General features: G+C 35.9%; 1 protein-coding gene across 1 annotated transcript in view; it reads right to left on the reverse strand.

Annotated features, from left to right (window-relative positions):
• Positions 1–15423, reverse strand: part of LOC105537568 (sodium-driven chloride bicarbonate exchanger) — a 295346-nt gene that overhangs the window by 13065 nt on the left and 266858 nt on the right. The window contains exons 9-10 of the mRNA XM_011977214.1: positions 14580–14737; positions 11431–11518 (exon numbers count right to left, since the gene is read on the reverse strand). Of these exons, the coding sequence (XP_011832604.1) occupies positions 11431–11518; positions 14580–14737 (246 nt within the window). The remainder of the gene's footprint in view (positions 1–11430; positions 11519–14579; positions 14738–15423) is intronic.

The raw sequence follows: 15423 nt of genomic DNA on the forward strand, positions 1-15423 counted from the left end.
TGACCTCTAAGATGCAAGGTGGGAGCATGCTTTAAGAAGCGGCAAGAGGGAAAGTAGCAGATGACATCTAAGAGGCAAGGTGGAGGAGGTGGAAGGACATCTTGTAGGACTTTGTAGGTCATCATAAGAACTTAGACTTTTACTCTGAATGAGCTAGGAAGCCATTAGAAGGTCTTCAGCAGAAGAGGGATTGCTCTAGCTGTTGTGTTGAGAATAGGATGAAGTGGGGTAAGGGCAGAAAAAAAAAAGAGGCTATTGCAATAATAGAATAATAATGGTGACATGAACCCAGTGATGACAGTGGAAGCCAGGGAGTAACAGTGCAGAAAATGAGAACTACAGTGGTAAGATTCTGGATCTATTGTGAAAGTCAACCCAGGAAGATTTGCTGATAGATTGAATTTGGGATGTGAAAGAACTAAAGCAGTCAAGGATGATTTCAGGGTTGTTCTATGAGGCCAGTGACCATGTCTTTAATTTCTACCACCTTATCTCTAATATATAGTAGGCAGTAAGTATATACTAATCACAAAAAAAAACATGAAATAAGTACAATTATTATCATTCCCGGTTTAAGGATGAGGAAACTGAGGCAGAGAGAGTTCAGGTTATTTAACTTGTCCAAATTCATACCACCAAGAAATGCCTTTCCTTCTTCCCTCCCTGTTTCCATTCCTCTCCTCCTCTTCCTTGCTTCCTTTCATTTGCTTCTTCTTATAAGATAGGAGATTCTACATCATCTTTGTGAACAGATAGAAATGATATAGGAAGGAGGAAAAAACTTGTGATGAAGAAACCAGAATGAAAAATTAAGGAGAAAAGTTCTCAACAAGGAATTAGGAAGACATTCCAGCATATGAGGTTTTATTTCATTTTCTTTCAAGAATGTTTTTACTATTCTTGGATTTTCAGATATTTCTGATAGTTCTTTTGGATATTAGAATAAGCTTTTCAAGCTCCTCAGTAAATCTTGTTGGAATTTGGATTGGAATTGCACTGATTTCTCTCTCACCAGCACTGCTTGCCTACACTGTGGCAATCACCTCTGAAGTGGTCTCTCTGCTTTCATCCGTGCTCCTCCATGGTCTATTCTGAACACAGCAGCCAAGTGACAATTTTTCCTTTTTTTTTGGATGGAGTTTCGCTCTTGTTGCCCAGGCTAGAGTGCAGTGGTGCAATTTCGACTCACCACAACCTCCACCTTACAGGTTCAAGTGATTTTCCTGTCTCAGTCTCCTGAGAAACTGGGATTGCAGGCATGTGCCACCATGTCCGGCTAATTTTTATTTTTAGTAGAGACGGGGTTTCTCCATGTTGGTCAGGCTGGTCTCTAACTCCCGACCTTGGGTGATCTGCCCACCTCAGCCTCCCAAAGTGCTGGGATTACAGGCATGAGCCACCGCGCCCAGCCGACATTGTTAAATGTAAGACAAATCATGTCAACTCTAATAAAAATCTTCTGTTTGCTTCCCAACTCACTCAATGTCCTTAGATGACCTACAAATACCCGGTACAGACTGACCCCCATCCAACAACCTCTCTGACCTCATCCCCTACTGCTCCCTTCATTTCTCACTTCTGCCCAGCCATGTTGTCCTCCTTGTTCCCCAGATGTTCCAGGCAGACTCCTGTCCCAAAGCCCTTGCCCTTGTTTATCCTTTTGCTTGGAAAGCTCTTCTCTCAGGTAACTACGTAGGTCGCTCTCTTTCTTCCTTTAGGATCTTTGTAAAATATCTCCTCAGTAAAATCTTCTCTGACCACTTTATTTTAACTTATAACTCTCCCCAGCCCACCTCTACCTCCCTTTTCTGCCTTCACGATTATTTTCTTCACAGCACTTATCACCACAGGCCATATATTTTACTTTTTACATGTTAGTCTGTCTTTTCACTAGACTATTGGTTTAATTTAAAAAAGAACATTTTTCAGTGCAAAAAGGCTGAAAATTCCAAAAAACAGAATGCCTGTTCTCCTCCAAAGGATCACAACTCCTTGCCAGCAAGGGAACAAAACTGGATGGAGAATGAGTTTGATGAATTGACAGAAGAAGGCTTCAGAAGGTGGTTAATAACAAACTTCTTCAAGCTAAAGGAGCATTTTCTAACCCAAGGCAAGGAAGCTAAGAACCTTGAAGAAAGGTTAGAGGAATTGCTAACTAAAATAACCAGCTAGAGAAGAACATAAGTGACCTGATGGAGCTGAAAACCACAACACAAGAACTTTGTGAAGCATACACAAGTATCAATAGCTGAATCAAGCAAGCAGAACAAAGGATATTAGAGAGTGAAGATCTATTTAATAAAATAAAGCATGAAGACAAGATTAGAGAAAAAATAATGAAAAGGAAAGAACAATGCCTCTAAGAAATATGGGACCATGTGAAAAGACCAAACCTACATTTGACTGGTGTACCTAAAAGTGGTGGGGAGAATAGGACCAAGTTGGAAGACATTCTTCAAGATATTATCCAGGAGAACTTCCCCAACTGAGCAAGGCAGGCCAATATTCAAATTCAGGAAATACAGAGAACACTACAAAGATACTCCTCGAGAAGAACAACCCCAAGACACAAAATCATCAGATTCACCAAGGTTGAAAAGAAGGGAAAAATATTAAGGGCAGCCAGAGAGAAAGGTCGGGTTAACAACAAAGGGAAACCTATCAGACTAACAGTGGATCTCTCTGTAGAAACCCTACATGACAGAAAAGAGTGGGGGCCAATATTCAACATTCTTAAAGAGAAGAAATTTCAGCCCAGACTTTCATATCCAGCCAAACTAAGTTCATAAGCAAAGGAGAAATAAAATCCTTTACATACAAACAAATGCTGAGAGATTTTGTCACCACCAGGCCTGCCTTATAAGAGTTCCTGAAGGAAGTCTTAAATATGGAAAGGAAAAACTGGTACCTTCCACTGAAAAATACAACAAATTGTAAAGACCATTGACACTATGAAGAAACTGCGGGTAATCAATTAATGGGCAAAATAACCAGCTAGCATCATAATGACAGGATCAAATTCACATATAACAATATTAACCTTAAATATAAATGGGCTAAATGCCCCAATTAAAGGACACAGACTAGCAAATTGGATTAAGAGTCAAGATCCATCAGTTTCTGTATTCAGGAGACCCATGTCATGGACAAAGACACACACAGGCTCAAAATACAGGGATGGAGGAACATTTACCAAGCAAATGGAAAGCAAAAAACAAACAGGGGTTACAATCCTAGTCTCCAATAAAACAGGCTTTAAACTGACAAAGATCAAAAAAGACAAAGAAGGACATTACTTAATGGTAAAGGGATCAATGCAACAAGAAGAGCTAACTATCCTAAACATATATGCACCCAATACAGGAGCACCTAGATTCATAAAGCAAGTTCTTAAAGAACTACAAAGAGTAATTTAGACTCCCACACAATAATAGTGGGAGACTTTAACACCCTACTCTCAATATTAGACAGATCAACGAGACAGAAAACCAACAAGAATATTCAGGACTGGAACTCAGCTCTGGATCAAGCAGACCTAACAGACATCTATAGAACTCTCCACCCCAAATCAACAGAATATACATTCTTCTTAGCACTACATCACACTTATTCTAAAATTGACCACATAATTGGAAGTAAAACACTCCTCAGCAAATGCAAAAGAACACAAATCCTAACAAACAGTCTCTCAGACCACAGTGCAATCAAATTAGAACTCAGGATTAAGAAACTCACTCAAAACCACATAACTACATGGAAACTGAACAACCGGCTCCTGAAATACTACTGGGTAAATAGCAAAATTGAGGCAGAAATAAATAAGTTCTTTGAAACCAATGAGAACAAAGACACAACATACCAGAATCTCTGGGACACAGCTGAAGCAGTGTTTAGAGGGAAATTTATAGCACCAAACGCCCACAGGAGAAAGCAGGAAAGATCTAAAATTGACACCCTAACATCACAGTTAAAAGAACTAGAGAAGCAAGAGCAAACAAATTCAAAAGCTAGCAGAAGACAAGAAGTAACTAAGATCAGAGCAGAGCTAAAGAAGATACAGACACAAAAAACCCTTCAAAATATCAATGATTTCAAGAGTTGGTTTTTTGAAAAGATGAACAAAATAGATAGACTGCCAGCCAGACAATAAAGAAGAAAAGAGAGAAGAATCAAATAGACACAATAAAAAATGTGGGATCATCACTGATCCCACAGAAATACAAATTACCGTTAGAGAACACTATAAACACCTCTACACAAATAAACTAGAAAATCTAGAAGAAATGGATAAATTCCTGGACACATACACCCTCCCAATACTAAAGCAGGAAGAAGTTGAATCCCGGAAAAGGCCAATAACAAGTTCTGAAACTGAGGTAGTAATTAATAGCCTACCAACCAGAAAAAGCCCAGGACCAGATGGATTCATAGCCAAATTCTACCAGAGGTACAAAGAGGAGCCTGGTACTATTCCTTCTGAAACTATATCAAACAATAGAAAAAGAGGGACTCCTCCCTAACTCATTTCATGAGGCCAGCGTCATCTTGATACCAAAATGTGGCAGAGACACAACAAAAAAAGAAAATTTCAGGCCAATATCCCTGATGAACATCGATGCAAAAATCCTCAATAAAATACTGACAAACCAAATCTGGCAGCACATCAAAAAACTTATCCACCACAATCAAGTCCGGTTCTTCCCTGGGATGCAAGGCTGGTTCAACACACAGAAATAAATAAATGTAATCCATCACATAAATTGAACCAATGACAAAAACCACATGATTATCCAATAGATGCAGAAAAGACCTTCAATAAAAACCAACACCCTTTCATGCTAAAAACTCTCAATAAACTAGGTATTGGTGGAACAGATCTCAAAATAATAAGTTATTTATGAGAAACCCACAGCCAATATCATACTGAATATGCTGGAAGCATTCCCTTTGAAAACTGGCACAAGACAAGGATGCCCTCTCTTACCACTCCTATTCAACATAGTATTGGAAGTTCTGGCCAGGGCAACCAGGCAAGAGAAGGAAATAAAGGGTATTCAAATAGGAAGAGACGAAGTCAAATTGCCTCTGTTCGCAGATGACATGATTGTATATTTAGAAAACCCCACAGTCTCAGTCCAAAATCTCCTTAAGCTGATAAGCAACTTCAGCAAAGTCTCAGGATAAAAAAATCCATGTGCAAAAATCACAAACATTCATATACACCAATAACAGACAGAGAGCCAAATCATGAGTGAACTCCCATTCACAATTGCTACAAAGAGAATAAAATACCTAGGAATCCAACTTACAAGGGATGTGAAGGACCTCTTCAAGGAGAACTACAAACTACTGCTCGAGGAAATAAGAGAGGACACAAACAAATGGAAAAATATTCCATGCTCATGAATAGTAAGAATCAATATCGTGAAAATGGCCATATTGCCCAAAGTAGTTTATAGATTCAATGCTATCCCCATCAAGCTACCATTGACTTTCTTCACAGAATTAGAAAAAACTACTTTAAATTTCACATGGAACCAAAAATAGAGCCCGTATAGCCATGACAATCCTAAGCAAAAAGAACAAAGCTGGAGGCATCACAGTACCTGACTTCAAACTATACTATGTGGAAAAACCATATGGCACTTGTATCAAAACCGATACGTAGACCAATGGAACAGAGGACCTCAGAAATAATGCCACTCATCTAAAACCATCTGATCTTTGACAAACCTGACAAATACAAGAAATGGGGAATGATTCCTATTTAATAAATGGTGATGGGAAAACTAGCTAGCCATATGCAGAAAACTGAAACTGGACTCCTTCCTTACACCTTAAACAAAAATTAACTCAAAATGGATTAAAGATTTAAATATAAGACCGAAAGTCATAAAAACCCTAGAAGAAAATCTAGGCAATACCATTCAGGACACAGGCATGGGCAAAGACTTCATGACTAAAACACCAAAAGCAACGGCAACAAAAGCCAAAATTGACAAATGGGAGCTAATAACACTAAAGAACTCTGCACAGCAAAAGAAATATCAACAGAAGGAACAGGCAACCTACAGAATGGGAAAAAATTTTTGCAATCTATCCATCTGACAAAGGGCTAATGTCCAGAATTTACAAAGTACTTCAACAAATTTACAAGAAAAAAACAACCCCAGCAAAAAGTGGGCAAAGGATATGAACAGAAATTTCTCAAAAGAAGACATTTGTGTGGCTAAAAAACAAGAAAAAAAGCTCATCATCACTGGTCATTAGAGAAATGCAAATCAAAACCACAATGAGATACCATCTCATGCCAGTTATAATGGCAATCATTAAAAAGTCAGGAAACAACAGATGCTGGAGAGGATGTGGAGAAATAGGAACACTTTTACACTGTTGGTGGGGGTGTAAATTAGTTCAACCACTGTGAAAGACAGTGTGGCAATTCCTCAAGGATCTAGAACCAGAAATATCATTTGACCCAGCAACCCCATTACTGGGTATATACCAAAATGATTATAAATCATTCTACTATAAAGATACTATACTATAAAGATACACTCTACTATAAAGATACTATACTATAAAGATACATTCTACTATAAAGATATAAACATACTACTATGTATGTTTATTTCAGCAATATTCACAATAGCAAAGACTTGGAACCGAACCAAATGCTTATCAGTGACAGACTGAATAAAGAAAATATGGCACATATACACCATGGAATAGCATGCAGCCATAAAAAAGAATGAATTCATGTCCTTTGCAGGGACACGGATGAAGGTGAAAACCATCATTCTCAGCAAACTAACAAAGGAAAAGAAAACCAAACACCACATGTTCTCACTTATAAATGAGAGCTGAACAACGAGAACACACGGACACAGGAAGGGGAACATCACACACTGGGGCCTGTTCGGGGGTGGGAGTCTAGGGGAGGGATAGCATTAGGAGAAATACCTAATGTAGATGACGTGTTGATGGGTGCAGCAAACCACCATGGCATGTGTATACCTATGTAACACTATGTAACAAACCTGCACGTTCTGCACATGTATTCTAGAACTTAAAGTATATTAAAAAATTCAAAGAAAAAAAATTAAGATTGATGATGATTTGGGGGTTGAGACAGCAACCAAACAATTTTTTTCTTCCTGATTTTATCCTAAATGACACTAGAAATTGTATAAAAATAAACTATTTCAATTAAAAAAGATCTCAGAGATTTAGTGTCAAAACGAAGCACACAAGAAAATTTAGCAGTTCTTATGGGAAAAAAGAAAAATGCGATGTTCAATAATGTCATGAACATGTAATAACATTCTTAGTAAATGATAATTTTTTTGAGAGCAATTCAAGTAGAATGGCAATGCCAAAGTCAGACTGCAATATGATAAGAAATGAATGAATCTAAAAATATTCAGAATCAAATAGAGACTACTCCTTCAAAACTCTCAAAATTCATATTGAACCAACACTTCTTCAAAAGTATGTGCTTCAGAAGTATATGCTGTTCTAAGTAGTAAAGAATTTTTTTTACAGGATGGGGTAAACCTAGACCTCATTTCATGTGTATTTCTTCCAAGTAGCTACTATGTGTTCTGCATGTTTGCTGTCAGGGTTCACTTAAGATCTAGAAGAGAGAGGAAACTGTTAGCTCAAATATCCAGAAAAAGAAAAACAAGCCTCTCTTAGTATTTTGTTTGTTTTTGTTTTCACTAAAATGTATTATTTATGCTAATATGTAATGGTTTTACTATTGTTATTTATATATTTATTTTGAGACAACGTCTGGCTCTATTGCCCAGGCTGGAGAGCAGTGGTGCCATCTCAGCTCACTGCAACCTCTGCCTCCCTGGCTCAAGTCATCCTCCCACCTCAGCCTCCCAAATAGCTGAGCAGCTGGGATTATATGCAGCTAATTTTTTTTGAATTTTTTTGTAGAGACAGGGTTTCACCATGCTGCCCAGGCTGGTCTCAAACTTGTGACATCAAGTGATCCACTCGCCTTAGGTTCTGAAAGTGCTGGGATTACAGGCGTGGGCCACTGAACCTGCCCTATTGTTGTTTTTAAATGAATTCATAAACACATATTTTAAAAATTTCTCAGTTTTAAGTTCTCCTATGGTAAATACCAACATATCTATGTACACAAAAGCTCTGGAGTGCTTAATAATTTTTGAGAATGTGAAGGGATCAACACATTGGTAGCAGTGTTGGTAAGCATAATCATATGATTTATCTCTAGTAAAGCTCAACAGAAATGAAGAAAATAAATTATTGGCTTGATTCAAGATAGAATATTGGTATGATGACTAGAATATTCAGTATCTGATTCATGTTTTAAAAATTTATTGAACCCTGACTGAGGGTCAGACACTGTGATACGTCTAAAAATACAAAAGGAAGACAGTCTACCTACTAAGTGTTCAAAGTACAGAGAGGGGAAAAAAATAGAACTTAGTTCAAAGAATATTTATTTGAGCACCTGGCAAAATCAGGGCACAAAAGTGAATACTGAATGCTAAAATGGTAACTGTTCTCATGGAATTTATGTTTGATAATGCAATCCAATAAACTATTTTTTTAACCAAAGTAAATAATGAATCAACATATTAAATTCTATTCTTAATGAGTACAATTGTTCTTTTCCTTTTTCTTTTCTTTCTTTTTTTGAGACAGAGTCTCGCTTCGTCACCCAGGCTGGAGTGCAGTGACGCAATAGTGGCTCACTGCCATTTCCACTTCCCAGGTTCAAGCGATTCTCCCCTCTCAGCCTCTCAAGTAACTGGGACTACAGGCATACGCCACCATACCCAGCTAATTTTTGTATTTTTAGTAGAGACGGGGTTGCACCATGTTGGCCAGGCTGATCTCAAATTCCTGACTTCAGGTGATCCATCCACCTTGGCGATCCCAAAGTGCTGGGATTACAGTTGTGAGCCATTACATCTGGCCTAGTACAATTATTCAATAGCCTTCAAAGTAATTAGATAAGCAGAATACTTGCTTTACCTGGGCTTTGAACAATACAAATCTGTTTTCTTTTTTAAAAAATATTTAAACAGTCTTTGATATTCAATCAATGTCCTGTTGTAACTACCATGTCCTATTAAAACTAACAGCTCTTATCTTTTAGAGTAGCTTTCTGGTTGAGTTTCTGCTTCTGTATCCTATAATCTACAAAGATTACCTAAGGCCATGCTCTAAAACTTTCAAAGGTAAATAATTGAAAAAATGTATTTTTTTAATCAGGTGACTGATGCTTATGCTCAAATTTCAGTCTTTATTATATGATTGATGCTTATTCTCAAATTAGGTAGCTCTCACTAATCAAATAAATAGATGGAAGCCCCTTCTCTGTTCTCATCCTAAATCTGAAATTTATAGAACATGGATATTTCCCTTTTCTGTGTTCACTTGATTAGTCAAGAAATCTTTAGAACTGACATCTTTCTATTGAGAAAAATGCTGATTCCCAATTGGGGAAGTAGAGGATGAAGAGGAGAGAGATACACTGATGTACATGTACATTCCATGACACAGTAGGATCCTCTCTCACATTATCACATGTCTCATGCCCCACAGATATCTTAAAATAATGCCCTAATTTCTTAGATGGGGAAACATTTTTTGTCTGAAATATAATAAAATATTAAACAAATGTATGTGAAAGTGATAATACTTAAATTGTAGAATACTAATACAAATCAATATGGAAATACTAAGAGCTTTTATACTGTGAGTGTTTTCTCAGAGAGAGTTATGTTAAATCAGGTGTATGGCCCTCATTAACCTATTTTTTTCATTCTCCTGTATTTTTGCAAATTTCCCAAATAGAATACGTTATTCATTATAGTGGATTGGATAATTTCCTCCCAAAATATACATCAACCTGGAGCCTCAGAATGTGGCCTTATTTGAAATAAAGATTTTGGAGATGTAATTAAGGTAAGTATCTCAAGATGAAATTATCCTGAATTAGGATGGGCCCTAAATTCAACGATTTGGATGTATTTAGGATGGGCCCGAAATCAAATGACAAATAAATGTCTGTCTTCATAACAGAAAATAAGAAGACACACAGAGATAACTGGGAGAAAGCCATGTGAAGATGGAGACAGAGAACAAAGGTCTGTTGCCACAAGCCAGGGAAGACCAAGAGCCACCAGAATATGGAAGAGACAAGGAAGGATCCTCCCCTAGAGACTTCGAAGGGAGTGTGGCTCTGCTGACACCTTGACTTCAGACTTCTAGCCTCAAAAATATGAGAAAACAAACTACTGTCATTTTAAGCCACCCAATTTGTGGTAGTTTCTTATGGCAGTCAGTGTAAACTAATACACTCATTAAGTTGGTTCCTTTTAAAAACTGAGGGAACAAAATGTTTTTCTTCTAGCTTTTGCTTTCCTATGTGTAAATATCAAAAACTAATTCATATAACACTGTAAAACATAATTTGGACAGATTGAAGAATTTATAATATTGAACCCCCTAAACAAGTTCAAATTTTAGCTATTGTAAACATAGAAAAAGTAATATATAATACTAATTGGCTCTTTTTACAGAATTTTCAAATATCTGCAGCCACGTATTTCAATGAAAACGTTATTAAATTATTTAGATGAAATCTAGATGTATATAATCCCATTTGTTCATTTACAACTAAATTTTGATTTAATGCCCCTTCTGTGATCTACTGCATCTGCTCTTCCCGTTAACAATAACAACAAATTTCCATAATGGGTTGGAGAATCTAAGTCAAGGAAAATAGTGGTATGATGCATCTTTTATGTTCTTACTTTAAAGATCTTCTACTTTTGAGACATACACCTGTTTGAAAAGCTGATGAAAGCTTTTTCCAGTCCCAAAAATCTACAGACAAATTTTTTAGATAGAAAAATTTACATGCTCTATCACAGAAATCACAAACCCCTTGAAATCTATCTACAGCTTCTCTAATAGTTCCCAAACTCCCAGGTTAAAAACATCTATATTTAGGCAACTGTAGAGAGTTGACAGATGTTGCATGCATTTTGGGGTCATGTATACTATTCAGATAAACTGCTATTGTTCTTTCTTTAGACTTTGAAATTATTTACTCAAAACAAGATTTCCAAGGATATTAACAATGGTGCTTACTTTGGCAGCACATATACCATAAAGGGAATATTAATAATATATTCTAAGTGTCACCGAAAAAATTTCTTTACACTATGAAGTTTTAAAATATTATATTCATGGGTGTTAATTTATTATCCCATTGGAAAACATTTTTCTAAAGGAGATTTTATAGTGGAGACATGGGAGAATGGGATTCAATACAGAGAAATCTGATTCACAACAAACTGTCTTGAAAAGAGGACCTCCAAAAGTTTTAGGTATACCTAGTGGGGGAAAATGTTCCCAATGAACTTGAATAAATACCTCATCTGTCATTAGGGTTGCAATTGATCTGCCAATCTCATGGTACTGTTGACCCTTTCCCAGGGGTCCCAGAAGAATGAACAAAAATCTGTAATTAAGAAGAAAAAAATGTTTTAAGGTAGAAATATAAAAATAATTTTAGTAATACAGAATCACTCATCTCAAAGGAATTACTGCAAATGGAGGTTATGATGTCAAATACTTTCATAGCTTTTCATAGTTCATTATTATTTTGAAAAATTTTACCATGATTGACTCTTATGCTTAAGATCCTCAAGCAATGGGAATGCATGGTTTTCTGTTTTTTTGATTGATTTTTAATCACAGTGTTTCTCTGTTTAGTTATCTGTACAGTATGTGCAGTTGCTATTGGGAATTTTAAGGATTCTACGATCCTTAAAGAAGGAAAGTGTGAAAAGTAAAATCTGATTAGACCTTTCTAAATAGGAAGGAAGAAAACTCACTTGTATGCAAAATGGCAAACAGTTCAAAGGGGGCAAAGGTAACACGGTAGCAAAACAGAGAAAATATAGAGTCAAAAAACAGTAGGGGTGTGTGCAATTTTCATTATAAAAAATTATTGTCAGGAATCAAAGATCAGCCAGGTAGAAGAAAATGGGGAGTTAATGATCTATTATTTGTAATGCTGAGGAATAAAAATAGTGTCTGCACTATAATATTCCATCTAAATTAGGTCGAACATTTGGCAAATTCATCATCACAAGTGGTGCTTTTAAAGAAGTCAATAGATACTCTAACTTTAGCAGACTGGTGATTGTTCTGTCTCTGAGAAGGTCAATCCTTCTGGGAAATTGTGAAAATTAAAGAATGCCCTATATTCTGCCATGTCATTCTATGGTGTTAATTTGTTAAATGGTTTATGCTATTAAGTATGAAGACTAATGGCTTTACAAAGTGTACTAAAATAGTTACTATAATTCTACTCCTCATATAGGTATAATCTTTAGAGATTGTACATGTTTTTACATGAGGCAAATATTACACAATTTTAGAGGATGTGACAATATTTTTGTGTGTGTGTCAGTGACAACTGAACCCAAGCCAATTTCTACTATGTAGAAATGTCCAGTTGACATTAAAAACAGGAATGGTTTAATTTGGTGGCAGGTGCTTTATCAACTATAATAGTTTTTTAAGAAACTTCCTAACCTATGTACATCTTGCTATTTTTCAGGTTTCCATTCCATGGGCTATTTTTAAAGTTCTAAAAGATTATTTTCTGACATTTCTACTGTGTGTCGCCATTGTATTAACAGGATGCCCTTTTGTCCTCCCCAAAAAAGGATAATTAGAAACCCTGAATGGCTTTCTTTATTCTGTTTGTCCAACTAATCTTCTTCTATTTTTCACCTTCCCTAACTAAATAGTCTTGTCTTTAAATCTCTTCTCATACAGTTGCTCTACAGTGGCCCTAATTTTTTTCTCCATTGTTCTCTACACATATTTTGCTATCTCAGTGTGAAATAAGGTCACTTAAAACCGACAGTTTTCAAATAAGGGTATATAACCCCATCACGGCTTTTTTCTACTTGTTGGAATTTTTCTTTTCCTTTTTTTTAAATACAAGAACTATCATTGTCATAAATAGCCATCATTTGCTCATAGTTCACCAGACACCTTCCTAAGTGGTGGAACACAAAGGCACTGCTTGGCAGACTGAAAAGAAATTTTCAACTGCTATAATAGTAACTCTACAATTAACAAGTTTAACATCTTACATATGAATCCCAGACTCCCAGAAACCTTGGATAGGTTACAGGTTGTCCATAGAAAATATATAACCTGAATCACATAGTCAGATGCCACTTTAATGTGCTCAGTTTATCCTTTCCCTTTGTACATAAAAGTTGATGTGTATCAGAAATCTCAATAACCCTCAAACAGGATAAATATAGACTTCTTTCTATAATCTGAACAGTAACTAGATTCCTCCCCCAAACCATAGTCAGACATAGGTACTTAAACACTGAATCCCATTCCAGTCAGCTGAGTTCTTACAAAATGAGGCCTCTCCTGGCTGTGTATTCCATAGTTGTAGAATATTTTATCCATAATCAAAGCAGGGAGTTATGTAATCTGCTATATTTTGAGTTAAGGCCAAAGATCCATAGAGGACATATATTCTACAGTTGATACAGTACTTGAACTTTTCATCAAGTAACTTGGCTAAGGCATTCAATGTTTGGAAGAGGAGGCACACTAACAGCTTTTGAGATAGCTGTAGCATCAAACAAAGGGCACCAGCCATATGGGAACGGGGCCCTAAATAGACATGTTTTGCTGCAGGAAAGGACTAGAGTAAAAGGCTATCTGCATTTTGGAATCGCACTGATGGTAGGAGTATGGAAGAAAACAAGGCTTCTGGGTAAATTGCTTGGAACCTAATGTGCTAAAGTCGATATTCTGTTTTTCCGTCCTTTCTTTTTTTCTTTTTTTACAGTTTTAGTAATGGATAGCCTTATTCTAAAAAATGAGAAACAGCATAATTCAGTTTGTATCATCCCTAAGTTGTTATTTTATTGTTAAATGAGAAACAAGTTCCGATCATCAAATTAAATTTGTACTTTTAACTCTGATTCAACCACACTGTGATAATACTTCTACCAGTAATTCTACAGACCCTGTGTGTGGGAAGCCCACTATGCCTAGGATTGAAACATATATTTGATGCTATCCTAACGATGGCACTTACATGCATTTTGAAGGCCTTCTTATTCAAGTGTAAGCAAACCTTAGTAACTTTGCTATTTCTGAATTTGACCACACTCATGCACAAGATCCTTTCTTTCTTTAGCAGACAATTTAATGCAACCTTTGAGAAAAAGCTAACATGTTACCACTTCTTTTACCAAAAATGTAAAAAAAAAAGAAGAATTCATATGGCTTCAAGGTACCTTGAGATGAGGAATATGCCTAAAATGAAACAGAAGCTTGAGAGAAGGGAGGAAATATTAGAATAATTTTTAAAGCACTTTTCCCCTCCTTCACAAACAAAAATTAATAGTAGTTTTGTGGATTTCACTTAGTTTCTAGTCAAAACTCTAACAGAAAATTACCTTGAATCCTCATTTTCTTTCCACAAAAAGATAGTTTAAGAAAAATACAAAAGACGCTTTTATACTCTTTACCTGGTTGGGATTGGGACTTCAGCCAGTCCTTGAAGCAATACAGCTGGAGACAACCTGACAAACGCAACTACAGTTCGATCCAAGAACTCCAGTTCTCCCACTAAGATGTTTGATGCTTCAGCACCTGGAGGAATCTTTTTCATAAAGTGCAGATCAACCTGCAAGCATCACCAGGTAAATATGATAAATCAAAATTGGAAAAATCTGGTAAATCATATTCTTGCACAGTGCTTCACATATAGTAATCCATGAATAAATATAGTTTAAATAAATACACACAGTTAAACATCTCATTTGCCCTTTTTCTATAATAACCTTTTTTCTTTACTTGTGGATTATTTTAACTTGTCATCAATAAGATGAGTACTCTAGTTCTTCTACTAATTATTTTTAAACAAAGTTTCTCCAGTCTCAACAATCTTGAAATTTTAGACAGGGAAAAGTATGTGAGTTCAGTTAAATAACTATTCTTTAACCGTAATTTAATTAGCATTTGCCAACAGATTTAATATTTTTATACTACACTACCTAATTTTTGTACATAATACATTTTAATTAATACTCAAATATGCTTATGTCAAAAGAAATATAATCATGTTTCTCTTTACAGTATAAATTATGACTTTAACCTTCTTCTGTTTTCTAGTTGTTCTATATTCTTCACATTCTATATTTGGCCTGGTAATTCTTCAATATTGGTTTTTCATCTGAGAATTTAGATATGACACAGTAGAAAAAATCAGAATAAAATATTAACATTTGGAGTTACTCAAGAGCTATAGTTGAATTTCTGACATGAGATGTTTGTGATTGAAATGAATGTACACAAAGCAAAAGTGATCAT

This window comes from Mandrillus leucophaeus, unplaced genomic scaffold (genome assembly GCF_000951045.1).
Source record: "Mandrillus leucophaeus isolate KB7577 unplaced genomic scaffold, Mleu.le_1.0 Scaffold1749, whole genome shotgun sequence".
In the NCBI taxonomy this organism is placed as follows: Eukaryota; Metazoa; Chordata; class Mammalia; order Primates; family Cercopithecidae; genus Mandrillus; species Mandrillus leucophaeus.